This window comes from Hippoglossus hippoglossus, chromosome 21 (assembly GCF_009819705.1).
Source record: "Hippoglossus hippoglossus isolate fHipHip1 chromosome 21, fHipHip1.pri, whole genome shotgun sequence".
NCBI classification, from domain to species: Eukaryota; Metazoa; Chordata; class Actinopteri; order Pleuronectiformes; family Pleuronectidae; genus Hippoglossus; species Hippoglossus hippoglossus.
This window is the reverse complement of record NC_047171.1, coordinates 16,420,435-16,438,039: the sequence shown is the minus strand read 5'-3', so window position 1 is coordinate 16,438,039 and position 17,605 is coordinate 16,420,435. Positions and strand designations below refer to the sequence as shown.

Sequence of the window (17,605 nt, the reverse complement as noted above, 5' to 3'; positions counted from 1 at the left end):
GTCACTCAGATGTTATGTTCTCATGCACCCATGAGCCCTGCTGTTCACAGCAGTCACAGTAAACAGATGTAGATCTCCTGAAATATTCGAACGTTAAAAAACAAACATGGGCAAAGAGAAAGTATAAGAGCTGCTGTTCAGTCTCCATGTTCAGTCATTAATTACACAGAGCTACTACTGACTATTAGAACTAGAAAGAGGTTTCATATAATAGTTTTTTGACATCCATTTTTTATATATGCATTTAGGATTAATTCGTATTTGACCTGTTTTTAATGTACAACAAAAACATTCTTATTTACATAGATGTGGTAAATAATGAGCCATCACATGTGGTGCTCACATGTGCAACTCCCCACCAACTGTGATCTGGAGGTTAGAATCCCAATGTTCTCATTGTCCCGAGTAAATGTTTTTATTATTAATTGCCGGGCTTATTTAATTATAGTTTTGCTTGGCGAAGAAGAAAAAAAGAAAAGGAAAATGAAAGAAACTGATAGAAATCTACTAAGCGTGGCGGATTAAATACAAAATGAAGCAAATAATAGAATTTAGTATTCTCTGTTGGTTTTAGCAGAGCTGCGCTGCGCTGTTCTGGGTGATACAGGGTGGGGTGAGGCTGATAATGATATTAAAACCACTATGGAAATCATTGGGCTGTATGTTCCCTGTTGGCACGGCTGACGTGGAGATCAGTGTTAGACCTTCACTCACAGGGTGTGAAGCAGTGAATAGTAATAATTAGCAGGATCATGAGCTGAATTTATGGGTCACAAACTGTCTGTCTACGTGCGCGTGTGCATGCGTGTAAGTATGTTTGTATGTGGGGGGGGGGGGTTAGGATTGAGGCAAACACAAGCAGAGAGAAAGAAGATTTAACCAAGTATCCACACACTAAATCAACTGAATGTTTCCTCGGCAGCGGAGATCTTACATCTTAACTGAAGTGCCTCCTCTAAACTCACATAATCAACACAAATGGACTGTAATTCCTGCGCAATATTAGAGGAGAAAGCAAATGACCAGGCAATCCACACCAATTCTCGACAGTTGACCCGCACGCGCCTCCTGACAAACACACACTGTATTATCTTTGAGATTGTCAATTCCTAATATGTCACCGGACTTGATTAGGATTCCGAGCTCTCCAGTGTGTGCACCAGAGGTCTCAGGCTGTGGAAAACATTTTTATAAAATAACCCATTAATGCAGAGGAGTGCAACTAAATTAGTTACCAATTTGCTGAGCATGAATTAATGAAGAGAGCTTCTCCCGGCTCCCACAGTTGTAATTTTCATAATAACCCCAGACCTTTATTTGGCAGGTTGTTTAGTTTTTTCGTTTGAAGGTTTTCATTAGTCTAATGAGGACTGTGCAAGGGCGAGCAGTCAGCACAATTTACATGAGGAAGCTATCATAATAAATGAGGCAATTTGAATAACATGCACAGGTTTATGCAGCGAGATAAGAGAGATTGTAGCAGCCAGATTCAGAGGTAACCAATACATTAGAACCAACTAATAACCAAAGTAATTCCAATAAAAGCTTTAAGTGAAGGGAATAAAATTAATGATAGATATATTGAACTGTAATGATATGATACATGATGCATTAGATTAATAAAATAAATGTGTTCCATTGTTAAAAGAGGGGAGAGGCCTCACCATCCGCAGCTTTGTTTATGGTGAGTTTTTTAATTAGGCTTGTTCATCGCATCAGTTTGTTTGGATAAATGAGATAACATTCCAATGGTTTAATGATATCTCTCCACTTGTTTGATCTTTATGATCTTGGCAGAGCATTAAATTAATCTCTCGCAATGCAAGAGAGGAGAGAGAGCACGCTAGGTGCAGAGGAAGGATGCAGTGCCCCCGCTCGTATGGTGGCGATTTGAAATAGCCAGACGCCTCCGAGACAGCCACTATAATGTCACATCACTCACATCCTATGAACACGTCTCATCTTTTTCATGTAATCTCTGGTGATGAAGGACAAAGGCCTGTTTGTTGTTGTCTAAAAAAGACCGTTTCCAAAGTTGTGTCACCCAGTGCAGAGAAACCCAGATGGTAGGTTTTCTTTTTTGGGGCTGTTGTTTGAACTTGATTATATTTTGTCCAAATTTTTGCCTGAGAAAAAAATGGGGAGATTAGATGATGTGTGAGGAGAAAAAAAAAAAAAAAAAGCTTAGTAGAAAGCTAAGTGTTATCTCACATGTGACTAATTGAATTGCTTCAAACAGAAAGTCTGTGGCGATAGCTTCCGACAAGCCTCTGTCTCGTGAAACAGCAGGTATCTGACAAACAAGGGGAAATTTGAAACGTACGGAAGCCTTTGGCTGTAAACTCACTTTGGACATCAAACACTTTGACATCATTTTTTTTTCCCTCCTTGGGGAAAAGGTGTTTGAAACGCAAGCCATGTGCATGTACGTTGAAGTGTACGAGTTTTTCTTTAAATACCATGTGGCAGTTGAAGCATTTTGCCAACAACAAATTTCCCCACTTCCCACTGCAGTTAAACACGCCACATCTCTTTTCCACTGAGCTAAAACGCCTGACTGGAGAGTCGGAGGCAACTACGGCATGTAAACTGATTCTGTAAACCATATTTTAAAAGCGGGTGAATCACTGGTAATATGATATTGGCACTTCCCTGGTAAACGTTATATATCCTTGTTGACACAACAGGAGATGCACTCATAATGTCCTCCCCAGCACAAATGGAAGCCTGCGGTGTATTATGTCACCAAGAGTTGCATCCTTTCATACCTGCTATCGTCTGAGCGATCGCTGATGCACCGAGCAGCCGGCGTGACCACAATGGACAAAGCCGATTTGCCACGCCTTTTCTTTGTCAGGATGCTGCCTCCCTGTCCGGCTGACGTGCTCACAGAGCTGCTGCGCTGTGCATCGTCTGTAGTCCCAGTTAACAGTCTGATGATGAAGTGGAGCAGGTACCGGTGTCACACTCAATTACCATACAGCGGCTTTGGGCAGGGGCCCGTGGACGCTGTTGGTCTCATGTAGACAGAGGGGATATAGTTAAAAAAAAAGAGATGAAACAGGCCAAAGAAAAAGTGATTTCTAGCCTTTGAGGTCTTTGTTCTTTTTCCTTTTGTGCATAAGCATTTGCAACGATAAAAAGGAAGTCAGGGGACTTTGGGTCAGGCGAAACTTTTCTGCTGCAGCCCGGTGCTCTTTTTCGCGTTGTAAATATTTCACTGACATTGATGGTATCTCTGTACAGTATCATTAAAAGTTCGATACGTTCCGTGTAAGCGCACCTCTCTTCATCTTTCTGACTTTAATGCATAGTGTTTTGCTCGGTCCTCGCGACGTCCTTGGCGTTGCGAGCTTCAAACACATGCTGACTACCTGACTTTTCCCCAAGTCAGGAGGCAAGATCATTAGCCATCACAACCCTGAAATGTGACTTGGCAGACAATAATGCTTTATGATCAAACAACTTGTCAGTGCGTCCTGTTGAAATGAAAGAGTGCAAAAAAATAATTCAATAGAGGATCAATCAAATTTCCCCCCCTAGCCCATGTGAGCGAGATTGCTGATGGTGCAGAGAGGGGCTATTCCTCGAGGACACGGGAGTTCATTTGGATATTTGTTCTCCCCCTCATGAATGTTCCATTGCGTGACACCATCTCCTGCTAATCACATTTCACTGAGGCAAAGGGGGGATGCTTTTAGGGACGTTGAAAAGAGAGAGGTTCTTTTTAATCTTTGAAATGCCTCAAAAGTGACAGAATGCTTTCTCCTGCCAAGACGTGAGCCTCGGATGGGGAGATAAATATGCTGTGGTCAGCTAAGTGTATCTAGTGAGCAGAGAGGCAAATTTAATAATGCATTATCATTCACTGGCGAAGGTGAAATCTCCCTGTCCATCAGAAGAGCTGAGGCCTGTTTCATGTTACCCTTCAGTGCAAATGAACAAGTGCTTTACTCAGCCATACCAGAGGTGCACAGTAGGCACCAGTGCTCTGCTGTATCTGCTGCCGTGGACGGTGAGGAAACAGGTCTGTAATCAAAGCAGTCATCTATTGGTCCTGACGACGGTGGTCTTAATGATCACAGCCCCGTACTCCTGATAAAACTGTTTGGAACAATAACCTTCCTCCTTTTTTTTCTCTCTCTCTCTCTCTCGCTCTCCCTGAGAACACAAGGTGCGCTTTACATATCTGAGCATCTGCTATTATGCAGATTCCCGGAGCATATTTACCCAAACGCCCTTGGACAACAGCATTTAACAATTATGAAGATTATGTACAATGCGGGAAATTTGCGATTCAAAACAATTCACATCTTAGCAGTGGCAACTGTTGCGGACAGATAAGGTTGACCCTGGCTGTGTGTATTTCTGTTCTTGTTTTTTGGAGACATTCTGTGGGGTTGTTTGTATAATTTAATATTTACATGTAAACAGTAATTAAGTGATGCTACCGACATGCCAGGGCCAGGCTCTGCCAAGGTAAACACCAGCCCTGGTAGTTTGCCACAGTCCATCATGTTTACAGACTTGCGGAGCCGAGTGCTGTTTGTGTGCTCTTCCTTGGCAAAGCCCATAAAACACAACCAATTGGTTGCCGAGTGTCGAACACAGTCACTCTTATCATCTGGCAGTCTGCTCGCTGACTTGAGGACATTGTGAGTCAAACCTTTAAATTTTCACTCTGCGATAATTACGCCGCTATACTTGAGCTTTTATATCCTTTCACTGAGAAAGTAAATCATTCCTAATAAAGAGAGGAAGAATAGGGGCGGAGGGAAAAGTGCTTGAGGACTAATTCTCTTCACTCCCTCCCTCTCTGCTCTCTCTATTCTGCGTTTTGAAAGCCTTTCTCTGAGTATTCCAGTCACCTTGACTTTGCAGCTGCAGCCGTATAGTCTGTTGCTTATCCTGCCTAACCCCCGCTTGTCAATTAGGTGTTTAAAAATTAATCTCTTTAACTGGAAATACCATGCCAGCTTTCTTCCGTCTGTAAATGAAGTGTTATTAATTCACACAGCGCAAAGGCAGCGTTATGAATAATGTTATCAAAACAGATTTCCACACGTTTAACACGTTGCTCCTATTAAAACCCCTTAAGTATTTTTATAACTGTGAAACCGGGTCTACTAATGGATTTGCATCCATTTTGGAGCTTCTACGCCAGGCAGCCACGCAGTGAGTGCTCCTAAGCCAGGCCTTTTAAAGTTTACATTTCCCGTTTCCTCTTTTGTTCTTTCATCTCCATTTAAAAGCAGCTCAGTATATCCAGTCTGGATTAGCGCCAGCTTGCGTCGACGCTCGTTCAGCAGTTAGCAGAACGGCACAGCCTCTCCCCGTAGGATTGCAATGCCAGGCAATGACACCGATGCACGTCCCCGTCCCTCCCCTCGCAAACGCCGGGGAAGCTATGATCTAACAGCAGGGCTATCTGGCCACAACCACACCGAGCTAATGCTTGTTCCATTAAAACCTGGTGATTACGAGGGGATTTCCTCTCTGTTTGTTTGTTCGAATGCTTAATTATCAATATGTAATTGGCGTGTGTATTGTGATGTCGGGCGCACATTCGGTGGCACGTTTTACGGGAATGCACGTTGCTATCGGGCGGAAACAGGGCTCCCCAGTCACTGTCTAAGTTAAGCTGCATGAGAAGTTGCTCTAATGAATTAATAAATGCTAAACAAAGGAGAACTAAACAAAGAGTGAGAAATAAATGGCTGGATGATTAGTGGGTCAGAGAGATTAGCGGGGTATACAGTACAAATGATCCCCCTCTGAAATGGGAATGATTCAGGCAAAACACCCCATCAATAGTTGAGGCCAATTTAATCTCTGGGATTCGTCTGTCAATAAATGGACCTGGTCGACGAGTCAATATGCAAAGACAATCCAAACACCTTCAAAGTGACTCACTATAATGTCCTTCCCCGAGTATTATCCTCCTGACACTTTGGGCTCATCGTCAATAGATGAATTAGAGAAATCTATTGAAGTCTCCCCGGCTGTCACTCCCTCTGTTTTTTACCCTCCATCCTGAACCTTACCCTCCTCGTTAATCTGGAAAAAACTAAGGTCGCGGATTTAGCGCCGTGATCTCTCACCTCCGCCCGCCTCGTCCCGTTCTGTGTGGAGTGCCCTAACTGTGATCGGCTCTCTACAAAATGCCATTTTGTCTCCGCCACTGTTCACTTTAAGAGCTCATTTGAAGGTGCGCTGGCAGAAACAAAAGTCCTGTGTGCTTTTATGCAGTCATCACAGTCAGCCAAGCCTGTAATCCTCAGAGGTCCGATAATGACATAGCCCCTGCATTTATTACATGGAGGAGAGGAGAGAGGGAAAACGCTGACTTTGAACAAATGAACACTCTGACCTTTATGCAATAAATATGACATGGGCCGCATAAAAAGACAAGATATCTTCCTCCTGAATGGAAGTCAACATAGATTCTGGTCCCAAGCCTCCTGCTCTCTCTGTTTCCATTTCTCTCGCTCGCTCTCACTCGCTTGCTTGGGTTTTTTTGTCCATCTAAAGAATGTCATCTATTTTCAACTGTTTGAACCATAATATCATAATCTGTGCACAAGAAAGAGCAATTTGTACTCGATCATTTTCTTTACTGTTGGTGGTGGTGTTATACATATATATATAATGTACAAAGCAGAATACTATGGGCAAGCATGTGTCAGTATTTTAATCTAGGAGCATGATTAGATTCTTCACTTTAATCATTAGCAGGCCTTTTTTTCTGAGCAAAAGAAAAAATCTTTATTCGTGCCGGGAAAAGAGCGTGTTAACAGAGAGAATCTGCCTTTTCACTGTGTCTTCTCTAATCTCAGCGAGATCCCAATTGAGCATTGTGATTGTCTTTTGTCACCTCAGACTGCCGTTCTGACAGTAAAGGATTTATGGTTATTTCCTTCCACACAGCCTGTCCATCTGTGGCTCTATCTTCATATGGCCTTGAGAATACGATTCAATTTATTAAGGCAAAGCAATGGACTCATTACTTTAAAAAGGTGGCAAGAGAGGGAGTGTGCGAGAGAGTGGGAGAAGTGACACACTGAATTGGTTATTAATGGAAAGGCACAGCCATAGGGCAGTTGAAATTTAATGATATCCTACAAGAAAATATGAGGGTGTCACTCTCCAAAAAGTCATGCTAAATGTCAACATTTTAAGGTCCCGCCGCTAATTTTATGCCTGTGCACAGTAATGTTTTGGAGAGCATTTAGGAAACACGGCCCAGTGGCCAGCCTGATTATCCCGCTCACCTTCTCTCCTCTCTCCAAATGGGTTTGTGCATCAAGCGATTTCATCTCTAAGTGAAGGGAACATTAGTGAGGGGAGAAAGAGAGAGCGATAGAGGAAAACATGCGGTTTGATTTTCATGCTGTGATAAGAGAGTGGGAGCCAAATGTTACCTGTTAATCTAGCCCAAACCGACCGGGGCTCTTGACTTTGTCCCCCAGCAGGGATGGGGCAAACACTCATTTTCCTCTCTCCGTGATGAAAAGGAAATTAGCTTAAATGTGATGAGGGCACATTAGTGCGTGTGCCATGCATGTGTGTGTAATGGGCGTGCATGTGTCTGAAGGTTTCTTTTGTTTGCATACATCTGCTTGCTTGTGTGTTTCCTCTGTCTGCAGCGTGTGTACAGAACATTACCCACACGTACACACAACATATGCAAGCGATAGTCACTCCAAAGGAATTCGTCTTGTATGGATCATCACCCACGTTCCCTCAGTGTTTCCACTAGGTTTTTCCGTACTTTGAGGAAAGTGTGCCTGCAAGTCAATCTTACCCTCCAGTAGTTTGATTATATACTATCGTGTACAATTTTCCCGTCCAGGTATCGTGAATAATTTTCTTATCACACGGACAGCTGCTGTCACAACGGGGCAGTGATTTTAATTTAAAAACAAGAAATATACAATATATCCATTTATTAAAATAAGCCCATGACATCCTGTTTAAAAGTATCAGACGGTTAAAGCAGAATGTATTCGCCTCAAACACCCCTCAGAGTGCAGACATCATTTGCAAGATAAGCCAGACTGCCTCATGTTTTTTTAAAGTGCTCAAATTGCATGCAACTCCTTTTTTTTTTTTGCCCAGCTCTGCATCGCTGCGTTTGTACCAGAAGACAGATATTTCCCTTGACAAGATTTTTTCCAAATCCGGTGCTTTTAAGTGCAGGTGGAATAATGCTGCGTTAGCTGCTAATGGCTGTCCGAGAGGTCATAACTACTCCATTTGAAGGAGGCTGGTTTCTCCGCAGCCCTGGCAGGTCAAATCAAATGTAATTGTGCAGCGAGAAGCAGTGCATTGCTTTGTGTTGGCGGCGCTGACAACCGCCGGGTTTAGCATTCAGTTCTCCTGCTGGGAGGAACACAGGTTTGCAAGGACAAAGGCTTCACCTGTCAATATATCACACTGACTGGCTGGCCAAATGTACCTCTGCACTCCCTCTCTCTTTCCCTCTCTCCTATCTCTCTTCCTCCCTGTCACCCCTTCATTCTCCACACACCCATTTTATTCCGGCCTCCTCTTTCCTCAGACTCTGCCTCACCTATCTATCCATCCATCTTCTGTCTTCAGCCATCTATCTCTCCGTCCTGGCATCCACCTCGTCCCCTTCTCCCTCTCTCTTTTTTGTGTGTGTCTTTCTGTATCTTCCTCTCCTCCCGCTCACGCCGCCTCCGTGTGAGGACTCTGCTGAAGTGTCCTGAGGGACCCAGTTTCAAACACAGGAACCAGAAACATATGGCACATTTTCAACTCCCAAGGTCAATTACAGCTATTTATCCTGAGATTGCAGCTAAATTTCCCAAGGTTTCTTCTAGATTTACCACAGATTGCAATGTGTGTCTGTCACATTTTAAATCAGGCCAGTTTCCTCTGCTCCTCTCTCTCCACTCCCTGCGACTTTCCATCAAATATTTCAAAGGCTTTCAAGTGGGTTTTAGACATGTTTTATCTCTGCTTATCATGTGCCCCATCTTTTTTGCCTCAGCTTTGCTAGGTCCAAGTGCCGCTTGCAACACAAATCTAATAACATGTAAATTGGAGATAAGCCCAGATCCCTCCAAGTGATATTTTTTACATTCATAGTTTGTCAAGTCAATTCCTGGGCCCCTGTTTTAGCAGCACAACACATGAGGAGTGAGAAAATTAACTGGATAGGTGATTCATCATCGCTAGCACACTGTCAAGGACTCCCTCTGCAGCTATTGAGAGCAGGGTGGAGGAGGAGGACGGAGGGAGGAGGGGGGACTTTGTTTTAAATTATGGCATTTCATTCAGAATGCATTGTATTTACAGCGTCCCATTTTTATTTGTGGCTCCTATTATCCGCCGAAACAGTTGTGCATGAAATGTTATTTGTGACAGGGGTGACCTGCGAGTGTTTTTCCACACAGTATTTCATAGTCAGGGCCTTAACTGTACCTTTACCGTACGGTAAGCACAAGAGGCTGTCACAGCTGCTGTTGGCAGCCTTGCTAGTGGAGAAATATCACCTGGAAACAGAGTACTCCATTCCACTGGCCCCCATCACTCCAACGCCTGTCGCTGTAATTAAGTTGAAGTCAATGATTCTGGAGCGATGGTGAGAAATAAACATGCAAACACATGCCAGGATTTGCAGCCAGGCACCGGGAGAAATAGCAGAAGGGGGATAACATTAGAAGCACAGAAACTACAGATCTGCGTCGTGTTTGCTACAATTTACATTTGAGTTTCATTAAGCCAGCTTTGATTATATTGATTGAATTAGTCACTTATTAGCTTCCCATTGCTTTTTTCTTTTTTCCCCCCTGAAAGTGCCACTTTTTATGCACAGCTCCTGGTGGAAATGTTATCTGACAAGTGGTGCTGTACGGTAGTTGGAGTCTGTCGAACAAAACACGCTGTTTGCTTTTCCCAGAGCATGACAGGTTGTTTCCCCTGCAACAAAGCCATCAAATATTCTGTGTGATCCAACATTGTGTTGCAGGGGAGGCCTGCTGAGTGGGAAGCCGGAGTTTGTTAAAGCAATGATTTATGATTAATGCCAACACTAAATAAGGGACAAAGTGCCTACAGTACAAATCAATTACAAAGCTACAACAGCAGACCTTTCCCCGAGGTCTACTAACGTCTCTAGTTGTTATGGTGATTTTATTGGAGGTGGGTGATGCATGCATATAATGCACGCAATACATCTATATCAACCTGAGCTGGAGCCAACTGTAATGCTTTTGATCTTTGATTAGTTATTTTATTGAGATAAAATGGGACTTTCATGCTTTGCCACTGTGTGAGGAGAGTGCGTTTCACATCTCCACCCAGACGCCCACCTCAGAACGCCGACAGGACTGCACCAAACAAAACAAATTACCACAGGAGTGGCTTCTTAAAAGTAGGCAATTCATTATTTTTATGAAGTCAAATTATAAACAAATTTTAATCCATTAGGCAACCATCCATTCTAATTAATCAACAGGAGTGAACTCCATCTGAAAAGGGAGAAAGGTTGTTTACTCTCTCCACGGACCAGCGGTGCATATTTCACCGTCTTCCCCTCGCAGAGAGAGAGAGAGAAAAAAAACATTCTCCAAATTACAAAACTAAACTGTGAATCCTAACACTCGACTTTTGGCGCAGAGATGTTTCCAGGGCATTTGCAGATGCTTGAAATAATCTCCAATGTTTTTGCTCAATCTGCTCTGAGGATGGGTGAAATAAATACTTTAAACTAATTAATGTAAGACCAGCTGTTCCCAGCACTTGGCTGGCGTCGGTGAATATTGATGGGAGGGAGAGGCAGGGCTGTTCAGCTCCACTCGCTGTATGTACAAGACTCAGCCTGCCACATAAACAGAAATGAATAGTGGATGAGAGCAGAGAGGTGCTGTGCACAACACAGCCAGGGTTCCACATTACAAATAAAACGTTTTTCATTAAATTAACAATTAAGCAGCTGATGGTGCAGGCTTCCTACGGAGACCTTTTTACACTGGATGTGTTTAATAAACTGTCTCTGTGCAAGATGGTAGCACTTACAAAATTGTTGGCTCGATAAACGCTCACTGGACAGAAACATGTGTCGGATCTGATGGGACAACAAACGCCAGTGTCTGACACACTGTTTTAGTTTGACCAGGCTGTATCTGCGTCTGCCGGGCTCGCCTCCTGCTTTCCCTCCCTCCCTCTCCTGCTCCTCTTCCCTCCTCTGAGGCCTGGAGAGGAGGCTGGACAGCAGATGGCAGGGCCCTACCCCTCTGCCGGTGATGAATGGAGTATGATGTCATCTTAGGTTTGACAGGCACTCGTGCGTGCATACACAAAGGAAGCCTGAGCCTCTGGGGTCGAAACTGCAGGCCTGCTTCTGATTTTGGAGTCCACGTGACATCTCTTAAATGAAGCTGGATTTATTTCCTGGTTGATATTGTTTAACCCCACATTTAGACCCTGCTTGTGCACCATGTTTGAAAATAAAAGGGAGGGCAGGGATTGGCTGCTGGAGATCAATACAGACCCAGTTGGTGCCACTGGGTCAATATGTGTCAGCACGACCACAAACTGCTCACATATTCTACTTTGCTCATTTACAGTTGCATTAATAAAAACATTTTGAGTAATTGTCAATGCTTCTGTTTTCTCTGCAGAGGACAACCTGATGTGCACCCCAACAGCAAGAGACAGCTACGAGAGGTTGTCGTTGGCTGGACAGGCTCTACCTCCTGGCTTCCCCTCACCATTCCTCTTCCCAGATGGTTTGTCATCAATAGAGACCCTACTCACAAACATACAGGTATTGTCAAGTGAATGAGTCACAGAGTTTAGACATTATGATACAACCTCCTTCAAAATACACTGTTGGCATCAACTTCTGGTGGAGCAGACAGTTGAACAGATTCCCCTTCAACCTCATGTGTCCAGGTCTCCATCCACCTCAAGGAGGTCTGGACAAATTCACATACATTGAAAGATGTGTACGTTCTGACTCCCACCAAAAGTCAAGATTGGTTTTCTTAAACCATAATGGTGAAATTTCAATTAGTGTCATCGCTGTTTCCAAGCATTACCCCAAAAAACAGCCTATGAATCCATTTTTGACCTCGGAAATGGGACTATGACAAAAAAGACATCTGCGTTTTAGCATTTTGTCTCCACTGTTTTCATCAACGATTAATTCCATCTATTGAAACGTTCTTTGGATTGTGGTTGAAAGCTCCACAAATAGCTAGATTTACTTTTTGGTCAAACTTTAAAGTCGTTTTAGTTGCCATAACCTTAACCACACCGTCATCATAGATGTGCCAGAGCCAGACATATACTCATATGTGTCATTTTGTAATCCATTGATAATTTTGTATTCAGTAAATAAGGAACCAGTTAAAAATATAAAAGTTACCACCGTTCTGTATATGCAATGACCACCACCATAGTTTGTCTTCAGTTTTAAACTTTAATTGTGTAGGTTAAAGTCATTGTCATGATGGTCTATAAGAGCTTTTTAACTTCAGAAAAAATGGCAATTGTACACGTTCTCCCACTGAGATACTAAACGTGCATGTAAGGACACATTCACAAATTTTATATATATATACATACCCCAATAATACCCATCTACTCAGACTGTCATTAACTGAAAATCTCAAATATTTCAGTCCTTGTTGATGTGGTGATTCCTGGAGTTACTGGTGGTAACAGCACATGCAGATTTTTACTACAGCTCACATAATTCTGAGGACAGTAAAACAAACTAATGTCATTTTGATAAAGAAGTCGAGCAATAATTGGCTTTTTGCATCATTCCGTGAGCAACTGTGATGTGATTTTCTGCGAACAGCAGGACACAGTTAAAGGAGCCGCTTTCCTCGCTGAGATGTTGGAGATGTGGAGCCTGTCGCCTGCAGCTCGTCCTCTAACGTCTCACTGTGGCTGCTCCTTCTTGTTCCATTACTCCCCTGCAAATATATAACTGTTGCAGTATTTTCATCAGCGAGCCATAGGCTCAATCACCACTGTGTTACCTCATTCAGCGACAGATAGCGACTTAACAGACATTTATTCAAGTGAAATATATCAAGATTGCCACTTAAAGGCTCCATCACAAACGCCCTCTGTCAGAAAGATGAATGTATTTGCCTTCTGTCAGAGTGTAATGATGTGTGTACACTGCTGCCCTTCTCATTGCACTTGGACCGTTGGCATCAGAGTCCTGCTTTTCCTTTGGCTCCGTGTGGTAATTAGAAAGTCACAAGTAAACCCGTCACGAGCTCCCACCCCTCCGCCGAGTCATTTCTGATAATGATCTTTGCCTTGAATATTTATATAGAAATCAACAAAATGAAACCAAGCAGAAAATTAAGATAAAGCAACTTAGAATAAATTGGGGTCAAAAGAATCAACAATTAGTAAGATATAGCCCAGCGCATTTGATGTGATTGCGTGTGGATGGGGAATAATTGTGATGAAAACGGCCGTGGTACTGTAAAGCTCACACATCCTTCAGTTTAGGACTGTCAGGAGTGTATTTGGAATGGCAGTGATGTAATTGATACATGATGAGATACTTGTCATTCATATTATTCATTCCTGCCTCTGTGAGGAGCATGAAAAATGCCACAGAGACAGATACTGTGTTTTTATACTCATCCAGTTACAGTTGTCAGCAGTGAAGGAGATCAGTAAGAAATATAAGGAGCTACAATGGAGTGTGAAGAAGCTGACTTAGCCCATATAAACCTTTTACACTCTACTTAACAGACTGGAGCTTTGTCCGAACGTTATTTCATCTATTTCCAGTTTTAATTTGAAGGTGCTGAACTGTGTTTCCTTTTACTGCCCAAGAAAAATTGCTCTTAGCAGAGCACATACCTCAACAGTCCCCTTATTGAACAGTATAAAAACCCATTGGAACCAGTTTTTTACTTGGATCTGCACCACATTGCAAAAAGTCAAAGATATCAATCCCCTAATTATGTTTGGATGTAGAGTATTTATCACTAAGATCAATAAATTACACCCTGAGAAATTGGTGAAAATGTCAAAAAGTGCTCTTAACTTGCAATGTTGAAGAAAGAGCTACATTTGCCCCTTTGTCCAGATCTGTGCCAACATTCCAAAGGGTTCTTTCTTGGCCCTTCTTTTATCCTTTCACCAACCTGTAATCTAGCAGACAAACAAGCAAACAAACCAACCAACAAACCAGAAATGGCGCTCAGTAGAACACACACCTCTGCCAAGGCCCAACGGTCCCCTTAAATTCAATCAATCATGCATCAACTTCACACACTCCCTACGGGTGATTCCCTTCATCAAGATCCATGGAATATTCTCTGAGAAATCAAGGCAAATGTCAAAATGTTTAAGAAAGTGGGGAAAAAAATTCACCCGTGATCCAGATCTGTGCTAAAATCGAATGGGCTCTTATGTGACCCGAACCACATCCTTCCACCAAGTGAAAATCCATTCAGTAGTTTTTGTGTGTTCTTGTGCACAAACAAACATACAAACCAACTAACATAGAAACGTAACCTCCTTGGCCAAGGTAACAAAGCAATGCTTATTTTCTGGTTGTTCCTATATCACTCTAGCATGCTATGTCTATCTCCACTTGTATTTCACAGCGTTGACCACAAGGTTCCAGACGTATCCAGCACTCTTATTTTAATGCTATAATTTCTCATTATTTTAGAAATTATTATCACAAAAAACCTGACGAACGTTCATGGTCCTGAACCTTGTGTGAGCTGTGGAGCAGCTAAAAGACAGTGACATGTTCACTGGTAAATCGACCAGCAGAGGTGTTAATAGAGGAAGATGAAAGGAACCATGTAGCAGCGGTCAGCTCAGCCTCCTGTTCTGCTCCACCACTGTGGACAGTGGAACCGCTGTGATTCTCCCTCACTGTGGTTTGCTGTCACTTCATCGTTCATGCCCTTAAATAGCCCACATCACCCTCTCTTACCCTGCACTCCCATCTCCTCTACATCACTGTGTGTGTGTGTGTTTATATATTCATGTGTGTGTGTGTATCTGTGTGTGTGTTCATGTGTGTGCACAGGGCCTGCTCAAAGTGGCAATTGACAACGCACGGGCTCAGGAGAAGCAGGTGCAGCTGGAGAAGACGGAGCTGAAGATGGAGCTGTTCAGAGAGCGGGAGCTCAGGGAGACTCTGGAGAAGCAGCTCGCCATGGAGCAGAAGAACAGAGGTACCGCCTGGCACTGAATCCAACCTGCCAGCAGCCGTGTGTGTGTGTGTGTGTGTGTGTGTGTGTGTGTGTGTGTGTGTGTGTGTGTGTGTGTGTGTGTGTGTGTGTGTGTGTGTGTGTGTGTGTGTGTGTGTGTGTGTGTGTGTGTGTGTGGGCAGGCGTTAACGTGTGTATTTTCGCAGACTTCATAGGCCTTTGCACATGCAGACGTGATAGTTGTTGAGTGCACGCACACAGCTCTGCATGTTTAATGTTGACGTTATTGAAACTGTGACACGAGTCGCCGTCTACTTCTTCGGTTGCACATAATCTGCTTAGCGCCGGGTTTTCTTTCTAATAGTCAGTTAACATAATTGGAAATACACATCACACTTAGAGAAACTCACTCTGGCTCTCATGTTAAATGCATCAGATTCATACGCTAACTGTGCCGTTTATGTTTAATGAGAAAAATTCATGAAAAATATCCCAATAAATTTTTCAATTTGCTTTAATTCCCTCCAGCGGTTTGCGAAGCCGCAGTCAGTATTTGCTATGATTCTCCGTTAAGGGGAAGATCTTTATATATGATAAAATATTTACCATTTTTTTTATATATCAGTATGATATTTTTTATTTTTTAATGAGGTGATTATATCTGCAATAATCAGATTTCAGTCAAAAGAAGTCTCCTCTAATCTGCCCCAGACCTCATTTCTCAAAACCGTGGTCTTTTCTCACGTCAGCGATCGTCCAGAAGCGTCTCAAGAAGGAGAAGAAGGCCAAGAGGAAACTCCAAGAAGCTCTGGAGTACGAGTCCAAGAGGAGAGAGGTGGCTGAGCAGACCCTGAAGCAGCCGTCGCCCTCTGACAGCATGCGTTCACTCAACGGTCAGACGCTCCACAGTGAGACACTTGCTATTTCTTCCCCATCAAAAAACGTCTTGTGGGTTTTCAGTGTGACAAATGAGGACAAAGGGCAAAATGTGTTCAACTCATATGATTGTTCAGGAGATCGATGTTACCTGAAGGAACTACTGGGATTCCTCAGAGGACTTTATCCTCAAAAACAGAATTATTTTACAAATGGTGTTAATAAATTAGCTCACATCTTTAACCATATCGTATTTACTTAATATTTATGGCAGAGGTAAGCACATTAATGCTGATTTATGCATATCTAAAATTCTCAGTCTGTGCTCAGAGGCTGCAACTAATAATCGTGTTTTATAATCAATTCATCTGCTGAATATGTTCTCGATTAATTAACTTATCATTTAGTCTGTGTCTTCAATTAGTGAAAAGAACGTGACATCTTGTTTTGTCCCGCCAACAAAATCGGAAGATATTTAGTTACAAATTACATTTTAAAAAAAAATTCTTTACATTTGAGAAGCACGAACCAGAGGTTGATTGACATGTAAACAATTAATCCATGTTCAAAATAGCTGCCACCTCAGTAATTTTACTTATAATCGATTAACTGATTCTTGATTTCAGCTGTAATCTGCACATATTACCATCTACTTAGTAAGATATTGCTACGTCGGGTGCAGAGTGTCGTCATAACATACATATTTACAAGACTTCATTTAACAGTTCGAGGTAGAGAGTAATTAAATTCATGATTTTAATCTAACAGCACGAGTTTGTTGCATAGTTCAGGATTTACATAGAAAACAAGATGAGATCTCTACTGTTACTGAGATACTTTCAGATAACACGTTCGTCAAACTAAATGTGCTGCCGTCAAATTGTGTTTTGTTTTCAACATATTAGATGGTTGTGCATATAATTTTGTTCTACATGTATTTTTTACTACTAACCCTACTCTTTATTACTGTAGTTCATCAACATTATACAACACAGTGTGGAGTAATCAGGCCAGTTACAAAATCCCAATATGACAATATCGAACCAATTTTACTATCGACACCTTTAGCCACCAACACATCTGTACTTTTATTTAATCAAACAATAGAATGCACGGTTCACTGCTCTTAAGAGATAATTATTCCAAAGTCTGTACAGATATGAGGGTTGTTTTTATCACCACTGATAATAACGGCGCTCTCCATCCAGCACACACGTGAGAAGGAGATGTAGCTCGCAGCGTCTTGTTTTGAATGAACGATGCTGTGAAGCAGGCGTTGTGATAGGTGGATGTCAGGGATGTTTAACGGCGGTGATCCCTCTCTTCTCCCAGACTCTCTGACCCCTGAGATGGAGAGTGACCGCAGCAGTGGAAGAACAGATGCTGAAAGGACAATACAAGGTACAGGGGCTCAGATGAGACAATAAATCTCTCTCTCTTTCTCTGGCTCTCCTTCTTGCTCGCTCTCTCTCTCTCTCTTCTCGTTCTCCCCCCCCCCCCTCTCTCTCTCTCTCTCACACACACACACACTCACATCGACACACAGA

At 42.6% G+C, this 17,605-nt stretch overlaps 1 protein-coding gene across 8 annotated transcripts in view; it reads left to right on the top strand.

Annotated features, from left to right (window-relative positions):
- The window catches only part of dachd (dachshund d), a 93,885-nt gene that overhangs the window by 70,815 nt on the left and 5,465 nt on the right, over positions 1 to 17,605 (top strand). For 4 of the 8 annotated variants that reach the window (XM_034573703.1, XM_034573700.1, XM_034573705.1 and 1 more), the window contains 4 exons: positions 11,652 to 11,797; positions 15,059 to 15,206; positions 15,932 to 16,090; positions 17,391 to 17,459. In XM_034573703.1, coding sequence (XP_034429594.1) covers positions 11,652 to 11,797; positions 15,059 to 15,206; positions 15,932 to 16,090; positions 17,391 to 17,459 — 522 coding nt within the window. The remainder of the gene's footprint in view (positions 1 to 11,651; positions 11,798 to 15,058; positions 15,207 to 15,931; positions 16,091 to 17,390; positions 17,460 to 17,605) is intronic. The other 4 variants (XM_034573707.1, XM_034573702.1, XM_034573708.1 and 1 more) reach the window with 1 other exon arrangement.